At 43.5% G+C, this 25,625-nt stretch overlaps 1 protein-coding gene across 1 annotated transcript; it reads left to right on the forward strand.

Moving 5' to 3' along the window:
* The first annotated feature begins 9,543 nt into the window (after positions 1 to 9,543).
* Positions 9,544 to 11,058, forward strand: LOC117723794 (E3 ubiquitin-protein ligase RBBP6-like). The gene is made up of 2 exons (XM_076916138.1): positions 9,544 to 10,331; positions 10,624 to 11,058. The coding sequence occupies exons 1-2, from the start codon at positions 9,663 to 9,665 to the stop codon at positions 11,056 to 11,058; spliced, it is 1,104 nt and encodes a 367-aa protein (XP_076772253.1). The 5' UTR covers positions 9,544 to 9,662.
* Positions 11,059 to 25,625: the final 14,567 nt, after the last annotated feature.

The following is a 25,625-nucleotide window of genomic DNA, read 5'->3' on the forward strand; positions in this document are numbered from 1 at the left end:
ATTTTTTCAGAACAAAATCAACTGGCAGGAACCAGAACCATCATTTAAAGGGGCAGCAGCTTGAATCCCTGAATCTACTTGCCCTTAACACTCCTGCCCAGTGGGTAAACCCTCCTCCCTACTTCCCTCTGTGTTCTTGATGGATGGATTTCCACAGGAAGTCTCAGTGCTGAAGTCTCCTGCTGAGCAGAAAAGCCCTTCCTGTACACCTGAGTTGGGAAGGGAAAGGGATGCTGTATTTGGTGCTTTGAGTCAAGTCCATGATCATAAGGGTCTCCTGATTCCCACCTTGGTTTCTTTCCTTTAAAACTTCATGAAACAGGATAACATACAGTCATTTACATGTAAGGGTATATTGTATTTCAGAGTCCTGAAGGACACACAACCATGACAAGTTGCAAACAAAGTAAATACAATAAACATTTCTGAGTTAAATAACCTTCCTAACACCCAGATGCCATTCCCTGGAAGTTCTAGGAGATCAGTCTGTGAACTAATCATTTGTCTCCTGTGCCCTTCCCCCAGCCTGCCAGCCTGCCAGCCTGCCAGCCAGAGCAGGTAGGAAAGAGCTGTTTACCACAATAGACCAAACAACAGTAGGACCTGGAAGGCATTGCAGGCCTTGGCACCCCGCTGTCAGTTACTGGAGCTAAGAAGAATGGACTGCCTGCTGAGCTTGCCTTAACACCTTCTGACTATCTCCTCCCCCAACCCCTGGGCTGAACCAAGAAGAGACTCTGGGGGGTGTGGCTTCCCCTTTATATGTGAAAGCAAAATATTAAACCTTGATCAGAATATGTTGTCTTGGCCCCATGCTTCTCTCACCCTCCATTCCCCTTTCATTCCCAGCCTTCCTCTCAGGTGAACTTGGTTACCCGGTTACCCATAGCTACAGGCCTACAGACTCCTTGTGTCCAAGGTACCTATTTCAGTTCAGATAACTGTTTCCAATTCATTTCAGGATGTGTTTGAAGTTCACTTAGAAGGCCTGTACTGGCCAGGTTTGTTTGTCAACTTGACACCAGATGCAGTTATCACAGAAAAAGGAGCCTCCCTTGAGTTAATGCCTCTGTGGGATCCAGCTGTAAGACATTTTCTCAATTAGTGATCAAGGGTGGAGGGCTGAGCCCTTTGTGGGTGGTGCCATCCATGGGATGGTAGTCCTGGGTTCTCTAAGAAACCAAGCTGAGCAAGCAGAAGATGGAGGCCTAGCTTGTGAAATTTCAGAAGGAAGAGTAAGGAATCTTATCAAGGCCATTGCTATTTTGGTTGCTGTGGGTTGTTTTATCTAGGGCTAAAGAATCAGCTGTGATTAACAAGATAACAGAACTAAAGATACTAAGGTGAAAACTTTGAATTACTGAGACTATTGAAGCTGGTTAACTAGAGCTAAGAAATTAGTGGTAATTAAGAAGAGACCAGTGTCATTGAGGTGAAATTTTCTGGGAAGTGTTTTTTGAGAGCACAAAGAAGCTGTGTTTCAGATATAGCCAAGGTTATACCTTGTGCAGTGGCTGGACATGGTAAGGTGTAAGACTCACCCAGGTGGTCCTGGTTTTGAAAACATGAAGGGGTCATGCAGAGGAGTCAAGGCTTGCCACCATAAAGGGAGTCTATGAGAGACTATTTGTGAAGCCCAGTTGTGGTGGAAGACAGAAGTGTTTTGAGATACCAGTACCATGAGGTGACCACCAAGAATAGCAGCAGCAGTGGAGTAGAGGCAACTGGAGCCTAGAAGACAAGGTGTGTGCTCCAAAGGCCAGGGCTGGAGAAGTGACCCAAGCCCTTGGAGCAGAGCAGAAGTTCATGAGTGGATCCCAGACATTGGATGGTTGGAGTTTGATTTTGCTTCTGACTGTGACTGTGCCCTGATATTTTTCCAGCTTGAAAGAAGAAAGTGGAGCCCACACTTAAGAGACTTTGCTTTGTAAAAAGACATTGAATTTTAAGAGATTGGATATTTTATTTTGGTTGTGAGCCTAGCTTTTAACGGCTGAGCCATCTCTCCAGCCCGAGACTGGATATTTTAAAGGGATTGAAATTTTAATATGTAGGAATTTGCAATGCCTGTAGGTTATTTAAAGTTATTAGGTCTTGGGGATGCATAAGAAAGTAAGTGTTGAGGCTTAATATTGATGTCTTTGTGTGTCAAGTTGACAAAGGGTCAATTGTCCTGTCTCCTTTTGTGTGTCAACTTGACACAAGCTGGAGTTATCACTGAGAAAGGAGCTTCAGTTGAGGAAATGCCTCCATGAGATCCAGATGTAAGGCATTTTCTCAATTAGTGAACAAGCGGGGAGGTACCATTTGTGGGTGGTACCATCCATGGGCTTGTAGTCCTGGGTTCTATAAGAAAGCAAGCTCTGCAAGCCAGGGGAAGCAAGACAGTTAAAAAAAAAAATACCTCCATGGCCTCTGCATCAGCTCCTGCATCCTGACCTGCTTGAGTTCCTGTCCTGACCTCCTTGGGTGATGAACAGCAATTTGGAAGTGTAGGCTGAATACACCATTTCCTCCCCAACTTGCATCTTGGTCATGATGTTTTGTGCAGGAATAGAAACCCTGACTAAGACAATGGCAGTGTCCAGAAACCAGTCAAGGCTCCTATAAATAAAGTGCTGGAACAATGAGTTTCAAGTTAATCTCCATTCCACTTTACTACCAAATTAATTTTAGCCATTTTTGTAATAGTAACAGAAATTCTGCAAACATGTCTTGTATTTTCTATTGCTGATGAAGTATTGAAGAACTAACTACTCTCCCAGTTCTGCTATTTACAGAAGAAATTATGGAAGGCCTTCATTCTCTCAGTGAATCCAAGATATGATCTCTGAGCCTTCCCATCTCTGTTGAAAGGTCCAGGTAATGTGAATTACAGAAAATGTTAAAAATTCAAAGGAAAACAGGCTGGTCAGTAGTGTGGTACAGTGCTTATTTCATTTCTTACACAGACTTCCTGAAAAATGAAGTTCAGAGAGCAAACTGTATGTGATGACACTTAAGTGTGCTCTTGACACTGACATCAGTGTGATCACTTTCTTGCCTGGTACAGGACTTAGTTCACAGATTAGGTATTACTGGGAGGGAAAAGATCACTTAAAATTCCTGAGAATAATGAAAAAGTAAAACTGCAATTCAAAGGCCATCAAAGTACAAAAACACTATCTTGTAATCACAGCTGATGTTGACCATGCTTGAGCACTAGTTCCCACATGCTCAGCCTGCTGTCCAGAACACAGTTGGCACTGCAGAAAAAGGGTAGACTACAGTGAGAGCTGCTAACTTCCCAGGCATTGTGTTGCATAGATAAAATCCCAGGAGAACCATCATCACTGACTCTCCCAGTTTCTGATCACTGTTTTACAGAGCTGCTTCCTTATATGCTACACAAATGCAGCAATGTCTGTCATTCAGACCCATCCATCACTCCTTTCCCCATCCCTCCCTACCTCCATCCCTCCATTTGTTTCTCTCATTGTATGGCCCTGTCTGTCCTAGAAGTCTCTGTGTAAATCAGTCTGGCCTTTAACTCACATAGATCCACCTGCCTGAATGAACATGCCTACCTCACATCCATTTCTCAATGTGATGCTAGACTTTCTAGAAGACCAACAGCTGATCTTAGGCTTGTACAATGTGAAGCTCTTCCATGACTGGAAGCACATAAAGCCAACTTCTCATGGCCAGATAGTTTTCTTGGTTTTGTGTGTCAGGGTGAGCAGTGCCATGACCTTCCAGCTTGGCCAAGTCCTGTTTATTAAATGAGTTTACTTGTGATGCAGAAATTCGCTCTTTAAACTGCTAAATATAGAAAGATTCTCCAGATCAGAAGTGGTGACACAGGCCTCTAATCTCCTTAATAGACAGGCAAAGCAAGGAAATCTGAATCCAGGACTAGTCTATTCTACACAGAAGGAAGAAGGGTAAATTGGAGGTATCAGGTGACCCCTAGATTAATTTGGAGGGAAACCATGGGGGAAGATCAGTTGTCATCCATGTTGATTCAGCAGAAGGGTTTCTCAAAGGTCTCAAGGCTGCTCCCTGTTCACTGGTTATCTTATAGCCCAGTAAACAAGAGAACCAGGATGCCTAACATCCCCCTAGAACTTCCTTTAAAACAAACCACCAGTTAGTCCTGTAACCAACAGAAGGAAACTGTAGGGTATCCTCACCTGTGTCCACACCACCCTTCATATTTCCCTTGAACCATTTAAAGAAGAGCACAAATTTTCATCAGTTTGACACTTTTATTAAGAAAGCTGTAAACAAGCAAAGAAGCAAATAAACAAACAAAACAGATGGCTGCAAAGACTCAACTGCCCTTGTTCGTGCCTTCCCTGTAACAGCAGAAGCTGACAGAAGATTCCCTAATTGCAAGTCTTAGCAGGCATCAGAGCTCCCAGGCTCCAAAGAGATTCTAGGTGACCTTTTCTCTTCTTCTTTTGGCCAAAAGCCCTTTGAAGCCATGCCCAGCACCCTTGGCATCTGGGACTGTCAGAAGCAGTATCCTGGTCAGGGCAGTCTCCACCAACACAGGTCTCAAGATCCAGCCCTTTCTCCCTGAATAAGCTCGGTGAGGGTTGGTCTGGCTCCTCTCTATCTTTGCAGTTGTCATTTTCCACATCTCCTGGGGACACGTGTGGCTCCCTCTGACTCTCATTCTGGAAGACATCTGTGCCCCTCTTCTTGGCACAATTCAGTCTGCGGTAGTGTCTCAGGTAGTCCAAGCTCTCAAATACACAGAAGGAATATAGATACCAATCGACAATCCAGCCATCCTCAGAGCAGTGACCTGACTCTCCACAGAAACAACCTGGCTCAGACTTGGCACTTCTTGTACTCAGGGCTGGCAAGGCAGGTGCACTTTTCAGTGTATGTCCTTCAGAATCTGGTGCATCCTTGACAAAACTGGGACAGAACTGCATCATATTTTTGGATTTATCCATGGAAGGCTGAGGGCAAGTCCTTGACATTCTGATTCAGAGAAGTCTCCAGTTAGTTAATTATACTCTATACTTCTTGGCCCCTCCCAGCCATTACATTATGGGAACCTGGGTGTTAAACCCACAATTCTAGCATCTGTTTGCATTGTCTAAGGAGGCAAGATTCTTCCCAGTTTCGTGGCAAAATCCTTTCATCCTCGAACCTAAGGGGAAGAAGCAAACTGGATACAGAAGCAGAGGCAGGTGGATCTCTGAACTCAATCAACACAAACATGGTTTTCAGACCGAGTTTCAGGACAGCTAGTGCTATAAAGCTGTAGATTGTAATTTATAGATTATATATGACCATATATATAAAGTGTGGGACAGAAACTGAATGAGGGGCCATCTGGAGACCATTCCACCTGGGTATCCATCCCATGTGCAGTCACCAAAGGTAGACACTGATGTGGATGTCAGGAAGTACATGCTGACAAGAGCCTGATATAGCTGTCTCCTTAGAGGTCTGTGAGAGTCTGACATATTCAGAGGCAGAGACTCACAGCTAACCATTGATCTGATCAAGGGTTTCCCAATGGAGGAGTTAGAGAGAAGACTGAAGGAGCTGAAAGTGTTTGTGGCCCCACGAGGAGAGCAACAATACCAACCAACCAGAGCTCCCCAGGGTCTAAACCACCAGCCTGGGAACACATAGAGAGGGACCCATGACTCCATCTGTATATGTAGGGGAGGATGGCATGTCAGGCATGGTGGTAGAGGATATCCTTGATCCCATGAAGGATCCTGAAACCTGGTGTTCACATATCCACAAAATAGAAAAGAAGTGAAAAAGGCAAAAGTTGTTTCTTAGAGTATATAAAACAGAAACCACACACCAAGGAGACGAGGAGCAAGAAGAGAACTGTGCTGCCAGGGATGTTAGTAATCTCCAAAAATAACAGACAGCAGCCAATCTGATGTAACTCATAGTAGGGTCTTTATTTTATTTGAGTTAGCTTGGGCCCTTGCAATGAGCTGCTGTCATGCAGGACGGTTTCTTTTGTTGGAGGGCAAAGCAGGAGCCAGAGGCAAGGAAGAAGTCCTGGCAAGAAGCCAAAAGTCTCCACAGGCAGACCCTCAGTTCTGTTTTGGAGTCTCAGCCCTGGGACTTCTTACAGCACAGGGTGCTGTGGTGCTGGCATTCCAGTTGCTGGCAACCTCAGGGCTCACACACTGGACCCCTTCTCTAGTAGCTGTGACTTTTCTGTGAGTTCTTCGAGGCTGTCAGCACGTGAACTTGGTACATGATTTTGTTCCTCTGTGCATTCACTTTGCTGACAGGAGTGGACTCTGCCAGGCAGGTGGAGGTGGGATTTTGTGTGGATGGAGGCTTGGAAGGTGTGTTCTTAAATGCTGACCTAAATGCCTTGCGCTCTGGTGCAAGGATGTAGGAGATGCCATGCAGGTGTTGAGGTTTCCGGTTTGCTTTCTTGCCCTCTGAGGCTTCCAACCTTTTTTAAAAACCAGATTTTATACTGTTTCCTGTCCATAAGTGACCTTTTCAGCCAGGCAATTTTGCCAGGACTTGGGACACCACCCTCCATCCCCCAGGAGAAAACAAACTCAGTACAAACACAAATCTTCATCGCAGCTGCTTTCCTTTCTGTTCGACTAAGGTTTACGGGATCTGCACAGACCAGAGCTCTAGTGTCATTCTGTCTCAGCTCCTCTTTTCCATCTTGCTGTCACTTCCCTGGTTGCCTAGAGGCCAAGGCCCAAGTCTACACTTGACAGACAGGGAAAACACAGGACCACCCCGGGTGACTCACTCACACATCCCGAGTTTTAGGCTACTCCTGCAATCCTGGGCAAGTCCATAGTTCATGCTCCTGTCTGCTTGTCCACACTTCTAGGGGCTACAGCTGGAGCCAGGTCAGTGAAGAAGCTAGAAGCTAGATCTGCAGCTGTGCCTCTGAGCTTGGCAGGCCACTTCTTCCCAGCAGGGGTCGCTGTGGGGCTGCTCTTCCCCCAGAGACCAATTTGTGTTAGGGTGCTACATCTAGAGAAGCCTTTACCTTCTAGAGAACTCCTGATTCCTTGATCTTCTCCAGCCTAGTTTGGCATCCACAAGCATGGCCCCAGGAGGCCTCCATTGTTCTGTTGCAGAGTTCTGTTATCAAGAGATGCCTGTCCCTGTTCCAGGATGCAGTATCTTGCCTCAAGACATTTACTTTCACCTGTTGATGGTGTCTGCTGGGAAACTATGCTCCTCTGGAAAATGGACACAACCAGGGTCTGAGGAAAACTAGTGTTCTCTGGAATTTCATGCCCTAGTGTGTGAAGTTAAAGTGGTAAGCCAAGGAAACAGCATGAAATGACACTTTATAAATTCAGCCTGCACTTCCTTTGCTTTCAGGATCTAACAAAAAAGATGATCCTTCTCATAAAGCCTAAATTTTTCATAAAATCAGCCTTTCAAGTTTAAAGTCTGTTCTGTAAATATGTGTTGAATCTGTAAGAAACAGTCAATCATACTCAGGAAAAAAATCCATCTATTCAATGAGGTCGTAAATATCTAAGGTTTTACCATCCCAGTTTGATTCCATTTGCTTTGCCCAGATAGTTCTCAGCCCTCTATTCCACCCTTTAATGTTCACACATTTATAATTTCCTGGGCCTTGACCATGGTCTAGATGTAGTCACCAAAATAATTAAAGTAAACTACATTAACAAGAAAGATATAGGCAAAAGCTAATGGAAAAAATTATGTCTATGAACATTTCATGGTTTCCATGATCATTATGTAACTTTGATATCAATTTGTGGTTCTTTCTTGAAAACCTTTGTACCTCCGAGCTTGGTTTTCATAGACTTTTTCAGAATCATAAGACTGATCTTTATCTGGCCATTAATATACAGGGTTTAAAACACTTACTTGACTTCATTAATATGGATGTCAATCACTAATATCTGGAGTTATTACTAAGATCATCCTTAAATCACTATTGACTTGTACCAAAACAACCCTCATTTGAGTAAAACATGAATCTACTTAAAGTAGAGTCAATCCTTTATGTAAGAAAATGTTCAAGCTTTAAACAAAAATCTAATCAGTTTGATAATCAGAATGGATCCAGGTGATCAGTTCTCCTGAAGCTGGTGTAACAGAACCTGTAGCTTGCCATGTGAGCTCAAGGAGGTGACCTTTGGTCTTCTGCAAGAACAGCAAGTGCTCTTAGGTGCTGAGCCATCTAGCCAGCCCCGAGTTATTTTTCTTATCCAGAGAATTCTGTTCCTAAAGAGATTTTATTAGTGTATTCTGCAAGTCTGCAACTGGAGAAGAAAGCAAAGGCAGAGATAAGGCAGGCAGTCAAAGCAATCCTTTCTTTCTCTCCTTTTCTCTTTCTTTCTTTCTTTCTTTCTCTCCTTCTTGTTTGGGATGTGCCTCAAAACAGAATGTGGGCGGCTCATACCCAAGTGGACTAGATAACTATGCTGAAATCCCTGGATGTCAGCTGCTGAGTGACAGAAGTCAATCAGGCAAATGAGGAGGGGCCCACTGTCTTTCCTTTTCCCCTTGATTTCCTTAGTAGCTTTCCTATTTCAATGTAGTGTCAATTTATGTCTTTAGCTTTCAGTATGCCCACCTTTCTGTCTTTCCTTTTCTCTTCTGAGACAGTCTCATGTAGCAGGGTAGACTCAACTTTGCTATATAGCTGAAGCTGACAAAGGATGCCAATGATGGCTATTCTTGATGATCAACTTGATGACATCAACTCAAACTAACTAAAATTTAAAAATGGAGAGCACACTTGGGAGGGATTTTCCACTTAACTTGAACAAGGAAGATCCATGTCTAATGTGGAATTTTTTTTTAATTTTTCATTTTATTTATTTCATGGGCATTGGTGTTTTGTCTGTATGTATGTCTGGGGTGAGGGTGTCAGATTCCACTGTAGTTGAAGTTCTAGACAGTTGTGAGATGCCACATGGTTGCTGGGAATTGAAGCCAGATCCTCTGGAAGAGCAGCCGAGTGATCTTACCTACACAGTCTTCTCTCCTGCGCCTTTAATCTGGAACTTGAGGTAGGAAGGCAAGACACACCCTTAATTTGGGCCACACCTTCTGCTGATAACTCAAATAAATAGGACTTGGAAAAAGGAAACCCTGGCTTTTTGCTCTGGACTTGCTAGCAAGTGTATTCCTTCTGTGGCATTAGAGACTACTTTGGGATTCCAGCTTCTACTGAAGACCAGCTGAGTCATTGAGCCTTGGGGACTGAGAATCTTTGGATTCTTGGATTTTCCATTCATAGTCAGACATCATTAGATTAGCTGGAGCACATCCTAGTCTTTTGGAGACCAGAGTGACTTCCAACTCAGAAGAGTGGACTCCAGAATTTGCAAACAATCAGGGGTCAGCACTGTGCCTAGCACAAGGAATCCTTTGCCACAATGTCCTGTGTGCACTATAAATTTTCCTCTAAACTCACCTATGGCACCATCATCTTTGATGGGCTCCATATCTCCCTCTGCGATTTAAAGAAGCAGATTATGGGGAGAGAAAAGCTGAAAGCTGCCTATAGCAATCTGCAGATCAACAACGCAGAGACAGAAGAAGAATATACTGATGTTAATGCACTAATTCCTAAAAATTCATCTGTAATTGTCAGAAGAATTCCTGTCGGAGGTGTTAAGTCTACAAGCAAGACACGTGTTATAAGTCGAACTGAACCAGTGATGGGAACTACAGAAGCAATTGATGACCCTTCTGCATCTCTTTCTCTGGCCCAGCTTACAAAGACTGTCAATCTGGATGAAGCCAATGCTTCTGAGGAAGACAAAATTAAAGCAATGATGTTGCAATCTGGCCATGAATACAACCCAATCAATTACATGAAGAAAAGTCTGGTAAGTCTGCCATCTCCATCTTACACCTGCTTTAGTTGTGGTAAACCTGGTCATTATATTAAGAATTGCCCAACAAATGGGGATAAGAACTTTGCAACTGGTCCTAGGATCAAAAAGAGCACTGGAATTCCTACAAGTTTTATGATGGAAGTGAAAGATCCTAACATGAAAGGTGCAATGCTTACCAACACTGGAAAATATGCAATACCGATTATAGATGCAGAGGCCTATGCAATTGGGAAGAAAGAGAAACCACCCTTCTTACCAGAGGAACCATCCCCATCTTCAGAAGAAGGTGATCCTATCCCAGAGGAGCTCTTGTGCCTCATCTGCAGAGACATTCCTACAGATGCAATTGTGATTCCATGCTGTGGAAACAGTTACTGTGATGAATGTATAAGAACAGCACTCCTGGAGTCCGATGAACATACATGTCCAACATGTCATGAAAATGATGTTTCTCCTGATGCTTTAGTTGCCAACAAGTCTTTACGGCAGGTTGTTAATAACTTTAAAAATAAAACTGGCTATACAAAAAGACTACGAAAACAGTTACCTCCACACCCAACACCAACACCAACACCAACACCAACACCAACACCAACACCAACACCACTCATCCAGCAGAACCTGCAGCCTCTGATGAGGTCTCCCATATCGAGACAGCAGGATCCTCTGAAGATTCCAGTGACATCTTCCTCAGCTAACCCAACTCCCTCTATATCTTCATTAACTTCAAATCCATCTTCTTTGGCCTCTTCTGTGCCTGGAAACCCATCTTCTGCCCCAGCTCCAATACCAGGCAGAGGAAAGAGCTGCAAATACCGTGCCAAGTCCAGATTTCATGGATTCCACCCATCTAGGTCAAGGTCACCTCCCTATAGACTATACCACTCCTGGTCTAGATCTCCTCAAGCATTTAGGGGACAGTCTCCCACTAAACACAATATATCTCAAGGAGAAACAGAGCCTGAGTATTTTCATAGATACAGAGAAGGTCTACCCCCCTTATGACACCAAAGCCTATTATGGGCAGAGTGTTGACTTTAGAGACCCATTTGAGAAAGAACGCTACCAGGAATGGGAGAGGCAATATCGACAGTGGTATGAGAAGTACTACAAAGGGTACACAGTGGGAGTGCAGCCTAGACCCTCGGCCAACAGAGAACACATTTGGAGAGAGTGGCTGAAACTTCAGGGAGACTTTAGGGTCCTCAAGAAGTAGAAGGTACATCCACAAGAAGGGTTCAATGGGCTCTGAACCAGCCAAGAGATGACAGCACACACAGCTTTGCAGACATGCTAGCCCCTGGTGAATTCTGAAGCCAAAGGTGCCTCCCCAAAATAACCAAAATTAGAGGCTTACATGAGACAGAAACCTGGAACGGAAAGACATCCAAGCAATGTGGAGAGAATACACCTTGAAATCCTTCAATATACTACTCACTGGCAGGAGCCAGAGAAAAACTCAGGAAGAGCCTCATGCTGCCTGTGTGAACTTCAGAGCTGGGACTGTGCCCCACATGCCCAGGAGTCTGGAAGTGTCTGTATCTTGTCCTGCTGACTGTTCAATTGATTTGTTAAGGAATATTTTCTTAAGTCTATGTAGAATCATTGCCTTCTGATGGACAGTGTACATAAATAAAATCTTTCCTCTCCACCACCTTCCTGTGTAAGTGTTTTTCAGGGGTAAAATCAGGATTGGAGTCTGGGGTTGGAAGTGGTCACTAATCAAGTCAGAGGAATTTCCCTGCAGGTGGAGTTTCATTAGAAGTGGGATGTGGACACTAACAGGCTTGGTAGGGATAAAAGCGTGGCCCACCCACTAGGGTTTCTTGTATTGTTTTCCAGAAGAGGGCAGAGTGGAGCAGTGGGAAAGGGGGTGAAGGTGGAGTCTGCAAGTGATCTGCAGGTTACAATGACAAAAAGGAACAATATGTTTCCAGGGTTTTTTGTGAACTAGAACTTTCAACTGTATCATTTGCAAAGCTCTATTTTAGGTTTTTATTTCTCTCTCTCTCTCTCTCTCTCTCTCTCTCTCTCTCTCTCTTTCTCTCTCTCTCTTTCTCTCTCTCTCTGTCTCTCTCTCTTAACGCTCTATGGTTTCAATCTTGGCAGTGTAGGCAATATCTGGTAACTTTTATTGTTTTACAATTTTGAGATTACTGTTTATTAAGAACATGTTTCTACTCTTTTCTCTTTCCAAACCCTCTCATGCATACATCTCAGCTCTCTTTTAAATTCCTAGCCAATTTGTTCTTTAATTGCTATTGTGTAGAGAGCCGCGCCCTCTGGTGGCGGAAGCCTTAATAGCAAGCCACCAGCCGAACTGAGCCGGTAGGCCTGCCCGCTGTGTTCCGCTGCTGTCTCCTGTAGGCGCTGTCTCCTGTTGCTGTGTAGTACGCGAACGGGGTGCAGGAGCGAGTGGGGAATGTAGGAGCCGGTGGACTTGCGGAGCCGCCTAGCCAGGAAGCTCCAGGGGAGCGCCTTAGCTGCACCCGGGGTTATGCCGCTCTGGCACTGTGCCCCGCCCCCCGGCTCCGGTCGCCGTTTGGGGCACGGGACCAGCCTCGGGTATGGAGAACGCGATCTGGCAGCCGGGAGAGTGCTGGGAGGCGGAACTGCTAGTTGCCAGGCTCGATGGCAGCTCCGCCTCAGGATGCAGCTCACATCCGTCTCAGGCAGATAGCTCCATACATAAGCGCTAGGGCTAGGGGCTTGCTAAATCACACAGGACATAGGATGAGCAATGGGCAAACAGCCAATCAAATATGTGCACGCCACTCTAAGGGCTATTTAAGCTGGCACCGCTGGGGCTTCTTGGTCTTTCCTCTTCATGATATAATAAACCTTGTTGCAGGAGGAGCTTGGTGTGGCCCGTGTGTTTTCTTGCAGGCGAGAAAATAACGCGCGGCTTACACTATTGCATGAATATTTTTATTTATACAGATATTAGGAAGTTTAAACTTCTAAATGTTTTAAACTTTATACTGATTAGTTTTGAACTGTACATTTGTACCCCAACCTATCAACCTTCTCATCCATCTATATCCTTCCTCTGCCATTGAAAACCCACCTGCAAAGGAAACTGTGGGGAGCCTGCAGAAGGATACTGTCATCCTTGCAGCTATCTTGAGCCATATACCCTGACAAGAGACTTGTTACAATAGCCTACAACAGCTGAGCATACTCTGATAACTTCTGGTTTTAGATATCCAGGATTTTCCCTTGGGTGTGTGAGACTTAAAGGTGTGATTTAGAGATAAGACTTAAAGACACAACTTAAAGGTGTGAGTCAAAGGCGTGGCCTAGAAGTGAGACATAGAAAGGCAAAGGCAGACAGAAGAAATTATTAGACACTTGAGACTTAGGACTTGGAACTGGGAAAGAGACAAGCACTAGGAATTAGACACTTGTACTTGGATGAGACTGGAGACTAGAACTTGGAACTGGAAACTTGGAACGTGGAGGCACTAGGGACTAGGAATTAGGGTTCTAGGAACTAGGGATTTGGGACTTGGAACTTGGGACTTGGACTAAGAAGAGAGACAGAAGAAAACCGAGATTGAATCACACTCTGTTTGGTCTCCATTCCTCTCTGTCCTCACTCTCTCTCTTTCTGAACCCTGACCCACAGACCAGAGCAGCCTGGGGCAGTGCTGGCTCTAACAGTTTAGCCTCTAAAATTTTGGCCTTGCAGGTTTCAACATTGACAGAGCGGTTCTTGACCTTTGGCCCCCAAGCATGGGGCAGAGGGGTTCTCAAAAGGAAACAAAATATAAAAACAAATAAAAGCAAGCATTAAACAAAAATCTAATCTTTTCTAATAAAAAGTAAGCTTTTCAATGAAGAGTCAATCATTTACAGAACAACAACATCAAAAAAGCTTTACCCTATATTAAAGCAGTTCCTTCTAAAATAAGTTCACCTTTTGCTACAACACTGCAGTCTCAGCAATGAAGCAGCAAACATGGAGACTCAAGAAGAAGAACACCAATACACATGCAGACCTGGAAGTGTGGGAGTTCATGAGGCCTCAGCCTTAGACAAACTAAGTAACTAACAAAAAAACAAAACAAACAAAACAAAAAACAAACAAACAAAAAAACTACCACGGAATGTTACAGGAATGTCAGTGAACAGAGGCTGCTGACAGCAGTATGGGTGGGAGGACTTATTTACAGGGACAGAAATGACCCAAAGCCTACCCTAGCATGGGTGATGGCTTCCAAAAGCTGCAAACATGGGCCTGTCAATACAGCCTGCAGAGAGACAGGCATCCTGACAGGTTGGAGAGTGTCTGTGTTAACTCAGGTGGGCTGAGCCTCTTATATGTAAGTCAGCTGGTTTGAAAATCCCTCTCAGTAGCCCTTACTACTTATGTACTTTTTTGTTAGAAAAACAATTTTCACCACACTGCTCTGCTTTGCTATTCATTTTCACTCTGGCTTTGCCTAAGATTAGCAATCATGGGGGAAACTTAGCATCTCAGTAGTTAGTAGGAGTGGCTCAGTTAGTTTAGTAGAAGTGCCTGACCCAATCCTATTAAAATGCTCCCCTGAGGAACTGAACACATTCCAGTTTTGACTAATTTCTTTTTTTTAATTTAATTTTATATTTTATTTACATTTAAGATGCCATCCCCTTTCCACATTTCCCCTCCCTAGAACACCCCTGTCCCATGCCCCTCCTTTCCTTTTTGCTTTTATATGATTTTTTTAAAATGTTAATCAAAGGATTTATAAGTTTGGTAATGCTCAATCAGAAGCCTAACCCAATACCCAACCTAGATATAAAAACTATCTTTGACTGGTGGAGACACGTGAACATCTGCCTCCATGCCCCCTCTCTCTTTCTCTCTCTCATCACTTAGCTTCTCCTCTTCTTCATCTTCTCTCCTTGCTCCATCTCTTTCTCTCAGTACTCCTTCCCACTTGGCTCCTCCTACCTATCACTCTTCCTGTTAAAGTAAAACTTCTCTCAAAATCCAATTAGAGCATACTTATTCCTAATTGTACCAGCGAGGTACAAGATAGTCCTAATACCCAGTCCATCATTTTGTTGACTAACCAGAACCTCTGTCATCTCTTCAAACTAGAACACTTACTTTTGATCCTGGCTTTTTTTGGCTTTAGAATGAATGTCAGCTGAAAACCATCTACTCAGATCTTTTCTCTCAAAGTAAATAGCCAGGATTGGCTATGAGACTATAGGTCTTCAACCCCGTCAGAAATCCAGAATGACTGAGTTAACTGAAGTTATGGGAAGCACTAAACATAACTTCTAAAACTTAGCCAATGTATAAAGACCGCTGAACATCTGAAAAGCCCCTATACTATGGAACGTTGGAGCATCAAATTTTCAGCCTTCTGGCCCAGAATCATCTGAAAGACCTTAGTGATGCAGGATTATTAAGGGCTGATTATTCTGTCTAGGCAGATATAATCAGTCGACTATTCTGCATGTGTGTCCTTTTCTGGACAGTAATTTGTCTGTAGATGGAGAGAGGCAATTCTTGCCTAGTGGCTACACACAACTGGAGTAACTCCAAGGATGCTCAATTTCTTCTTAGAATCCATGACAGGAAGCTGTCAGGAACAGACAGATCTCTAATCAAAATGAACATTAATATATAAATATTTGTAGCATCAGTTCTATGGACTTCTGATGTTTTGAAAACCAACTATCCATGTAAGGCAACCTGGACTGTTGTCTGTTCTCTTCTCTCAGCTATTTCTGAATAAAATATGGAAAACCCTAACAAGAAACTCAAAGCCATGAATTTGCTATAGTCCCTTAACTCATAGGTTAACCGTCCCAAATCAGTTAAAAAAGTTAAAAAAGGGCTGGGTCTAGGCCTTGTATTCCTAAATGTGTTATATAGGCACAATGCCCATGAGAGTATCAATATTCATCTAATTTTTATATTAATAAGAGGCTCGTACCAATGAAAACCTTAAATTTGAAATCAAAGTAAATTTTGTACCATTTAAGAAATTATAACTTCATCTTGATAATAATTATACAGATTTCTACCAATAGGTTATGGCTATGCAATAAGTCCTCTCTAATTCCCCCTGTTCCAACAAAACCACTACTTTTCCCTAGAAAGACAGACCATTATTAACCACATTAGTCCCCAAGCTCAGGGAATAGGGGCGCTGACTCTTCTTTAACTTCTTCAAGCTAATTAAGGGCATTGAGATTTTAGAGGAGGGGTTGGGGGAAGAGTAAGTTGATAAGCCTCTGATGCTGTGTCTTCACTGAATCCAGATGGAATTCCAGGACATCAGAGGTTTGGGCAGGTCTGCTCAGTATGCTTGATGAGTAGATACACCAAGGCTGTGTATTCTGCAATATACAATTCTCAGAACAAGTTTTAGTATCAAGAAGAAAAAAAAAAATCCACCCCCCCAGGGGGCTGACTTTTTTTTTTTTTTTAAGATGTTGGTTCTGACAACTTTTTGTTTCACTTGTTAAAATTGGTTGTAGTATTTACATTTCGGATTTTATCCCCTTACCCTACTTCCTCCCACCACCCAGAAACCTCCTATCCCATCCCCCTCCTCATGCTTCTATGAGGCAGTGACTGCACCTACCCCCCTCACTATCCCCTCCAGGACCTCACATCTCCCCCCCCCCACTCTGTGTTTATTTTTTTTATGGGACCAAGAAACTCCTCTCCCACCTATGTCCGACAAGGCCATCCTCCCCTACATATACCTCTGGAGGCTTGGGTCCCTCCCTATGTGTTCCCAGGCTGGTGGTTTAGACCCTGGGGGGCTCTGGTTGTTTGGTATTGTTGCTTTCCACCTGGGGTCACTCACCCTTTCTGCTCCTTCAGTCCTCTCACTAAGTTCTCCATTGGGAAACCCCTGATCATATCAGTGGTTAACTGTTAGCATAGTCCTCTGAGTGTGTTAGTCTTTGGCAGACATCTAAGGAGACAGCTATATCATGTTCCTCACATTATGGACTTCCAGCCATCCACAATAGTATTTAGCTTAGGTGGCTGTACATTGGATGAATACCCAGGTAGAATGGTCTCCTGATGGCCTCTCCTTCAGTTTCTGTTCCATGTTTTGTTTCCCTATTTGCTCCCTTGAGCATTTTTGTTTCTCGTTCTAAGTGGAACTGAGGTATCCCCTCTTGGTCTTCCTTCTTCATGAGCTTCATGTGGACTTTGGGTTGAGTCTTCTCTAATCCAAGCTTTTGGGCTAACATCCATGGAGATATGTTTGTGTGGCTACCTTCTTTTGCGGTTTTTGGAAGATTACTTTCTTGCTTTTTCTAGGTTGTAGTTTCCCTCCTTGTGTTGGAGTTTTCCACCAATTATTCTTTGAAGTGCTGGATTTTTGTTGAGATACTGTGTAAATTTGGATTTGTCATGGAATATTTTGGTTTCTCCATCAATAATGATTGAGAGTTTTGCTGGGTATAGTAGTCTGGGCTGGCATTTGTGTTCTCTTAGGGTCTGTATGATATCGGTCCAGGATCTTCTGGCTTTTATGGTCTCTGGTGAGAAGTCTGGTGTAATTCTTATAGGTCTGCCTTTATATGTTACTTTGCCTTTTTCCCTTACTGCTTTTAGTATTTTTTCTTTGTTTTGTACATTTGCTGTTTTGACTATTATATGGCGGGAAGTATTTCTTTTCTGGTCTAAACTATTTGGAGTTCTGTAGGCTTCTTGTATATTTATGGACATCTCTTTCTTTAGGTTAGGGAAGTTTTCCTCTATAATTTTGTTGAGGATATTTACTGGTCCTTTAAGTTGGGAGTCTTCCCCCTCATCTATACCTATTATCCTTAGGTTTGGCCTTCTCATTGTGTCTTGGATTTCTTGTATACTTTGGGTTAGTAGCTTTTTGTATTTTGCATTTTCTTTGACAGTTGTGTCAATGTTTTCCATGGTATCTTCTGAACATGAGATTCTCTCTTCCATCTCTTGTATTCTGTTGGTGATACTTGTGTCTATGACTCCTGATCTTTTTTTTAGGTTTTCTATCTCCAGGGTATTCTCCCTTTGTGATTTCTTTATTGTTTCTACTTCCATTTTTAGATCCTGCATGGTTTTAGATCCTGCATGGTTTTGTTTAATTCCTTCTCCCGTTTGGTTGCATTTTCTTGCAATTCCTTAAGGGATTTTTGTGTTTCCTCTTTAAGGGTTTCTATCTGTCTACCAGTGCTCTCCTTAAGTTCTTTGAGAGTGTTATTTATGTCTTTCTTAAAGCCCTCTATCATCATCATGAGAAGTGATTTTAATTCTGAATCCTGCTTTTCTGGTGTGATGGGGTGTTCAGGGCTTGCTCTGATGGGGGAGCTGGGTTCTGATGATGCCATGTAACTTTGGTTTCTGTTGCTTATGTTCTTGTGCTTGCCTTTTGCCATCTGGTTAACTCTAGTGCTGCCTGTACTTGCTGTCTCTGACTGAAGCCTGCCTTTCCAGTTATCTTGCTCGTGTCTGATCTCCTAGGGGTCCAGATGTCTCTGTGATCTTTTCCAGCTGCACTGATTACAGTGGTACCTCTAGGATGCCTCAGGATATGGTGCCTCCAAGGTAGCAGTCCAGCTAGGTGTCTGCTGTTCTGGGTGCAGTGTCTCCTCTAGAATATCTCAGGATATGTTGTCTGATGTTCTGAGTTCAGTTGTTCCTCTGTGACTCTGGGTTGAGTGGACCTTCCAGTATGTCTCAGGTGGAATCCGGGGTCCACACAACAGCAGACCTGGCAGAGGTCTGGTGCAGGCCTCAGATCCGAGAACTAGTTTCTAAGACACTGTCCAAGTTAGAGCGCCTGGGATCCTTGCTTCCTCTGGGTTCTTGGAGGTTGGGGACAGAGCTGCCACCCAAGATCTGCTCAGTGCTCTGGCTCAGACCGGAAGGAACCAGTGTTCCAGGCTGGGGTGACTTCCTGGGTCCTTGTGGGTCCCAGTTATTCCATGTTTAGGGCGGGCCCGGCTGTCTGCTTACCTAAGATACTGCCTGAGTTAGAGCGCCTGGGATCTGCACTTCCTCTGGGTTCTTGGAGGTTGGGGGCAGAGCTGCCACCCAAGATCTGCTCAGTGCTCTGGCAGAGACCGGAAGGAGGACTAATTTCAGTTTAATCTGGAATTGAGAGTGGTCAGAGGTGGGTAAAAGGAACAAGTTACTCCCTGGAGGAGTTCACAGGAGGACATTTGAAAGACAACTTAGAAAGTGAAGGCAGTCACCACCAGTCCAGATAGCCTGAGTTTGTTCCCTTGGCTATATGATGGAAGGAGAGAGCCAATTCCTTCAGATTGTAATATTGTTTTATGACCAAAACACACACACACACACACACACACACACACACACACACACACACACACACACTTTTAAAAATATTGTGAGACAAGGTCTAGGTATGGTCTAATAATCTTTATGTTTCAGGGCCCAAGGCATGAAAATTAATCAAAATCACCATTGAAATGTTAAGGAAACAGATGACAATCTAGCAAAACAGGAAGAAAGTGGTGTTCTTCTTGGACTACAAATAAAGAAATAGAAGTGAAAGGGTTAAAATTTTTCAAAAAAAAAAAACAACCCAAAAAACCAAAAAACAAAAAACTCTGAACAGGCTGAGCACAACCAAGAGTGCAGGTCAGCTTGGTCATGAGCTCTGTGTTTCAGGAACTTGGCTGACCATAAGATAGTTGGTTGATTACAAATAGGCTCTTTGAGAATTGTCTATATCTAATGTTCCCAATGACTGTTCCTTGGACACTGTCACAAACTGAATAATGGGCTGGAGCTTTCCACAGGTACTCTCCAATGACCCTCCTTTACTGGTTTCCCCTCTGAGTTGTGGTTTTTGGCCTTTAAATTTTCTCTGCCTCCAAAATACTGGGGTCAGACCCAACTGCCTCCTGTGGGTCATGGGTCTTGACCTCAACATGTTGATCAAAATATACCTCTTGCTGACTGCATCAAGTTTGGTGTCTTGTGAGTTAATGGGTATCCTCGAATTCCTGAGGCTTGGATGAGGTCCTCTCTTCGTGGGGGCCTTATAGAAGCAGTCATTAAAAGTCTCCCCACCAAAACATGTTCAGGACCAGATGGTTTTAGTGCAGAATTCTATCAAACCTTCCTGGAAGACCTACTACCAATTCTCTTCAAACTATTCCACAGACTAGAAACAGAAGGAACACTACCCAATTCCTTCTATGAAGCTACAATTATGCTCATACCAAAACCTCACAAAGACCCAACAAAGAAAGAGAACTACAAACCAATCTCTCTTATGAATATTGTTGCAAAAATTCTCAATAAAATTCTCCCAAACTGAATCCAAGAATACATCAAAATAATCATCCATCATGATCAAGTAGGCTTTATCCCAGGAATGCAGGGGTGGTTCAATATTCAGAAATCCATCAATGTAATCCACTACATAAAAAAACGCAAAGAAAAAAACCACCTGATCATCTCACTAGATGTTGAGAAAGCATTTGACAAAATTCAACATCCGTTCATGATAAAAGTCTTGGAAACATCAGGAATTTAAGGCCCATACCTAAACATAGTAAAAGCAATATACAGCAAGCCAGTAGCCAACATCAAACTAAATGGAGAGAAACTTGAAGCAATCCCACAAAGTTCAGGGACCAGACAAGGCTGCCCACTCTCACCCTACCTATTCAATATAGTACTGGAAGTCCTAGCCAGAGCAATTAGACAATAAAATTAAGTCAAAGGGGATACAAATAGGAAAGGAAGAAGTCAAAACTTCACTATTTGCAGATGATATGATAGTATACTTAAGTGACCCTAAAACTTCCACCAGAGAACTCCTAAGCCTGATAAACAACTTCAGTAAAGTGGCTGGATATAAAGTCAACTCAAACAAATCAGTACCTTACTCTACTCAAAAGATAAACAGGCTGAGAAAGAAATTAGGGAAATGACACCCTTCACTGTAGCCACAAATAATGGAAAATGTCTTGGAGTGAATCTAACCAAGCAAGTGAAAGATCTGTATGTCAAGAACTTCAAATCTCTGAAGAAAGAAATCGACAAAATCTCAGAAGATGGAAAAATCTCCCATGCTCCTGGATTGGCAGGATTGGCACCCTGCAGTGAGATTTCAGTTTCTTTAAAAACTCAGTTTTGTTATGTAAATATGCTTTTTATTTTAATTCCTGGTGTGGGATAAGCAGCTGCTTCACAGCAGGTGATTGGGATTTGCCTACTGCTCTAGCAAGGGTGTGATTTTTGCTAGCTGCAGATCATTTAATCCTGGGAACTCTGGAGAAGAAGTCAATGTAAGGGTCCCTTAGGGGCCCTTCTGCCCCTGGTTACTATTGTTGCAGTTTGATGAGGAGAAATTAGAGATATCCTGACTACATAGATTGGACTTGCCCCCAAGGAACCTAATGTTTCTGATCAGCAGGAAGTAGTCTATTTTGTTGGTTGAAAGACATCTATAGCCCTTTTCTCCTCTAACCTTCTTTCTCTCCTACCTATTTTTGGGGAGTTGAAAGGGGTTAGAGTAGAATAAGGGTTGGAAAGATGAAAGACATGAGAACCCAATAGAATAGTTCAAAACAAATACACCAATGACCTCCTCCCAAGCTGACTTCTCCCTCTTCTCCTTTACTTAGTGAAAATACTAGAGTTCCAGGATGTGGATCAGTTGGGCCCTCCATGAGAAGAAGTGCAGCCCTTCCCCCCCCCCCCCCCCAGTCCTGGCTATTTTATATCTGTGTCTGTCCTTTCTTCTTTCTCCTGTCACCCAAGACAGGCTTTCTAGGACCAAGCCACTAAGGACTTTATGTCAGTGAATTCAGTTAATAGACTTGTAGTCAAGGCTTCCTGCTCTTAGGTTGGAACTGCCCTCCCTGCATACCCAGGGCCTGCTCTGAGATCCCGGACTCCTACTGCAACCCACTCTGAGTGTCTCTAGTAAATCACTCCTCAGGCAGTGGAATGCTCCACTGGCTTTCCTCATGCCAGTCTGGTCCCTACTTACCAAGCCACGCTTGGAGTCTGTAGAAGACTTCCATTGTGAGAAAGCGCTGTGAGACTCATCCTAGATCCTGAACGTAGTACCTGCACCTCCCAGCATGCCTCCATTTAGCTGCTCTGGTGCCAGGAGGCAGCAGTGAGCTGGGCTGACCTGGACTGGTTTTGGGTGCACGAGCAATTAAAGTACAATATGCCATGAAAGTGAACTCTTGGAGAGGATCTGCTGTTGATCATATTATACCTATGTGTAATTAGGTGTGCCTATGTTTAAAAGTCAGGGGTATTATGGGAAAAAAATATGAACAGAAAACAAGGGCTTATACAATCACAACCTGCAGTAAAAACAGAGAGTCACACAAATGAAGCCCCAGAACCAGACTCTACTCCCCTGAACGCCATGAAAGGAATGAAGGAGGCTTTGAGCACCTTCTTTCATAGGTTCCACCGCAACTGTATCCTCTCGGACCTGTTAGCCTTTTTGGATTTGAATAGTTTCCTGGCTACTCTACAACCTGTCAAGGTTTTTTATTTACTCTTGAATAGGAGTTTAGGGACTCTAAAACATCCAATCTATATCCCACCCACGACAACAAAGCCAGAGTGCAGCCAGAGTGGAGACCTGTGTGCTGCCTCTAATCCTGGCTCTTAGAAAATGGGAAGAACCTGGAGCTTCAGGTCATCCTCAGCTACATGAAGTCTAGCCTGAACTAAGTGAGATACTGTGTTAAAAATAAAAACAAAGAACAGAAGGGAAAAACTACCCTCTAATCTGGCTCTTGAGGAGAAATAGAAATTATAAAACCCGTAGGGAGCCAGGTGTGGTATCACATGCCTTTAATTCCAATACTCCCAGGAGGCTGGTTGATCTCCGTGAGTTTGAGGCCAGCCTGATCTACATAGTGAATTCCAGGTCAGCCAGAACTATGTACTGAGATACTGTTTCAAAAACTAAGAGGAGACAGAGAAGGAAACAAGGACAGTATGTGTTGTGTTAGCTTCTACCAGGACTGCTCTGTTCAGAGGCACAAAGCCCCTTGCACGCAGCTGGCTCCTGCAGCATTCACTGCATTTGTGATATCCAGTCTTGCCAGTGCTCAGGAAAACCAGACATCGTCAGTGAGTTTGTTAGTTACTCTTGTGCTTCTATGAATAAACACCTGAACGAAATAAGAGAGGAAAGATGTAGTTTGCTCCATGGTTTCAGTCAGACAGCAGAGACAGCCATATCTCTAAATTCAAGGTCCACGTGGTCTACATAATGAATTCCAGCCAAGACTAAGAACACATAGACCTGTTTAAAAAACAAAACAAAACAAAACAAGGTGATGGGGTAGAGAAGCAGGCTGCAAAAACAGGCTAGAATAGGAAAGGACCTGAAGAATTCATATATTCACTGCCACCTACTTCCTTTACTAGGCCCCACTTCCAAATAATACCATCTTACTGAGACTCTATCGGGGACTAATTCATCCATTGGATCAGAGTTCCCAGAATCTAACTGTCTAAGGGAATGGCACCATTGACCACTCAGAGTCGGGCTTTACTTTTTTTTTTTTTTTTTTTTTTTTTTTTTTTTTTTTTAGACAGGGTTTCTCTGTGTAGCCCTGGCTGTCCTGGAACTCATTCTGTAGACCAGGCTGGCCTTGAACTCAGAAATCCCCCTAGCTCTGCCTCCCAAGTGCTGGGATTAAAGGCGTGCGCCACCACCGCCCGGCTTGAATTGGGCTTTACAATCATTTAAGTGCTTCTTCACACAACAGGGTTGACGATTGAAATTCACCTTTGCACAGCACAATTCTGCTCAAGTCCTAGAGAAATTATCTCAGAAAGTCTTAAGGGACTATTACGTTGCCTTGGCAAACTGGGTGTCCACTGTGGAACAGGGGAGAAAGAGGGAGCATGGGAGGCCACCAGAGGTCAATGTACTCAGATGGAGGTAGCAGATGAAATGTACACAGAACAATTTTAAATTGCAAATGGATAGAAATGTCTGAATAAAATCAGATGTATATCTTGATGTCTTTTTGTTTGTTTGTTTTTGTTTTTCGAGACAGGGTTTCTCTGTGTAGCCCTGGCTGTCCTGGAACTCACTCTGTAGACCAGGCTGGCCTCGAACACAGAAATCCCCCTGCCTCTGCCTCCCAAGTGCTGGGATTAAAGGCGTGCGCCACCACCGCCCGGCTTGATGTCTTTTATTACACCTCGTATGTGAATTAAAAATATCAACAGGCATGGAAGCACACATCTTTAATACGAGCACACAGGAGGCAGAGACAGGACGAGCTCTGTGAGTTCAAGGCCAGCTCAGTGCATTCCAGGACAACCATGGCTACATAAAGAAACCTCATGCCATACATACATACATACACACATACATACATGAATATACGTAATATGAACATACATACATGCAAACATGCATGCATTCATGCAAACATGGGCTGGAGAGATGGTTTAACAGTTAAGAGTACTGACTGAGCTTCCAGAGAACCTGGATTCAGTTGCCAGCACTCACATGACAGTTCACAATCTGTAATTCCAGTCCCAGGGAGTCTGAAGTCCTCAGGCACCAGGCATGCATGTGGTACAGACTGTCATGTAGAGAAACCATCTATCCACAAAAAAATAATAAAATAAAAACTGCATTAAAAAATCAGTCACATAACTGATATTTAAAAATGCACCTTTTAAAAAAATACGAAGATGCTGGAGAAATGGCTGAGCAGTTAAGAGCACTGGCTGCTTTTCTAGAGGACCTGAGTTCAAGTCCCAGAAACCACATGGTAACTCACAACCATCTATAATGGGATCCAATTCCTGCTTCTGGCATTTAGACATACATGCAGATGGAGCACTCATATACATGAAATACCTAAATCTTAAGAGGAGAAGGAGGAGGAGGAGGAGAAAGAAGAGGAGAAGGGGGAGAAAGAGAAGGAGTTTCTCTGATCAAGGTTGAGAGCAGCACAGTGAAGGCCTCAACACTGTTCTTATCACCATAATTATTGCCGGGCAATGGTAACCCACACTATGAATCCAACCACTCTGGGGTCAGAGGCAGGCAAATCTCTGACTTGAAGGCCAGCCTGGTTTACAGATGAAGTTCTAGGACAGCCAGGATTACACAGAGAAACCCTGTGTCAAAGGAAGAGGGGGGCAGGTGCCAAGATGGTGCAAAACCCACTATAGGTAATATTGTAATAGCTAATCTAATTAGTTTTTAAATGTATAAATCATAGGGCCTGGAGAGATGGCTCAGTGGTTAAGAGCACCGGCTGCTCTTCAAGAGGTTCTGAGTTCAATTCCCAGCAACCACATGGTGGCTCACAACAATCTGTAATGGGATCTGATGCCCTCCTCTGGTGTGTCTGAAGATGGCTACAGTGCACTCATATACATAAAATGAATAATTCTTTAAATATACAAATCATAGCAAATTTGAATGCTTCTTTAGTGTAAGGGATCCAGATCTAGAGTCCAAACGCAGATGTTTGCCCCAAGGGAATCCTGGAGCCAAGGGGTCTCCCAGAAATGACTAAAAACAAAGACTTCCATGAGAGAGGAACTTGGAGAGGAAAGACATGCAAGCCTTGTGAATAGCATTCAAATTGAAATCCTTCAATTTACTCCCTGGGAGGAGCCAGAGAGTCAAAGGGGGTGGGTAGGCAGGGAATTCAGTTCTTACTTTCCTTGCCTTCTCTTTGTTCCCACAATCCCACTAGAATTCCACAAGGACAATGTAGCAGGCCCAGTTTTAGCATGCCAATGGCTCAGTATCCAGGCTGGAAGAGTCCTGAGCTTAGCTGTCT

Source organism: Arvicanthis niloticus, chromosome 19, assembly GCF_011762505.2.
Source record: "Arvicanthis niloticus isolate mArvNil1 chromosome 19, mArvNil1.pat.X, whole genome shotgun sequence".
NCBI lineage: Eukaryota > Metazoa > Chordata > Mammalia > Rodentia > Muridae > Arvicanthis > Arvicanthis niloticus.

Bases quoted from the DNA above. Each gene is read 5' to 3' on its own strand.
- LOC117723794 (XM_076916138.1), top strand. From the start codon at position 9,663: ATGGGAACTACAGAAGCAATTGATGACCCTTCTGCATCTCTTTCTCTG. The intron at 10,332-10,623 runs GTTGTTAATAAC...CTTCTGCCCCAG, and splicing joins CCAACAAGTCTTTACGGCAG to CTCCAATACCAGGCAGAGGA.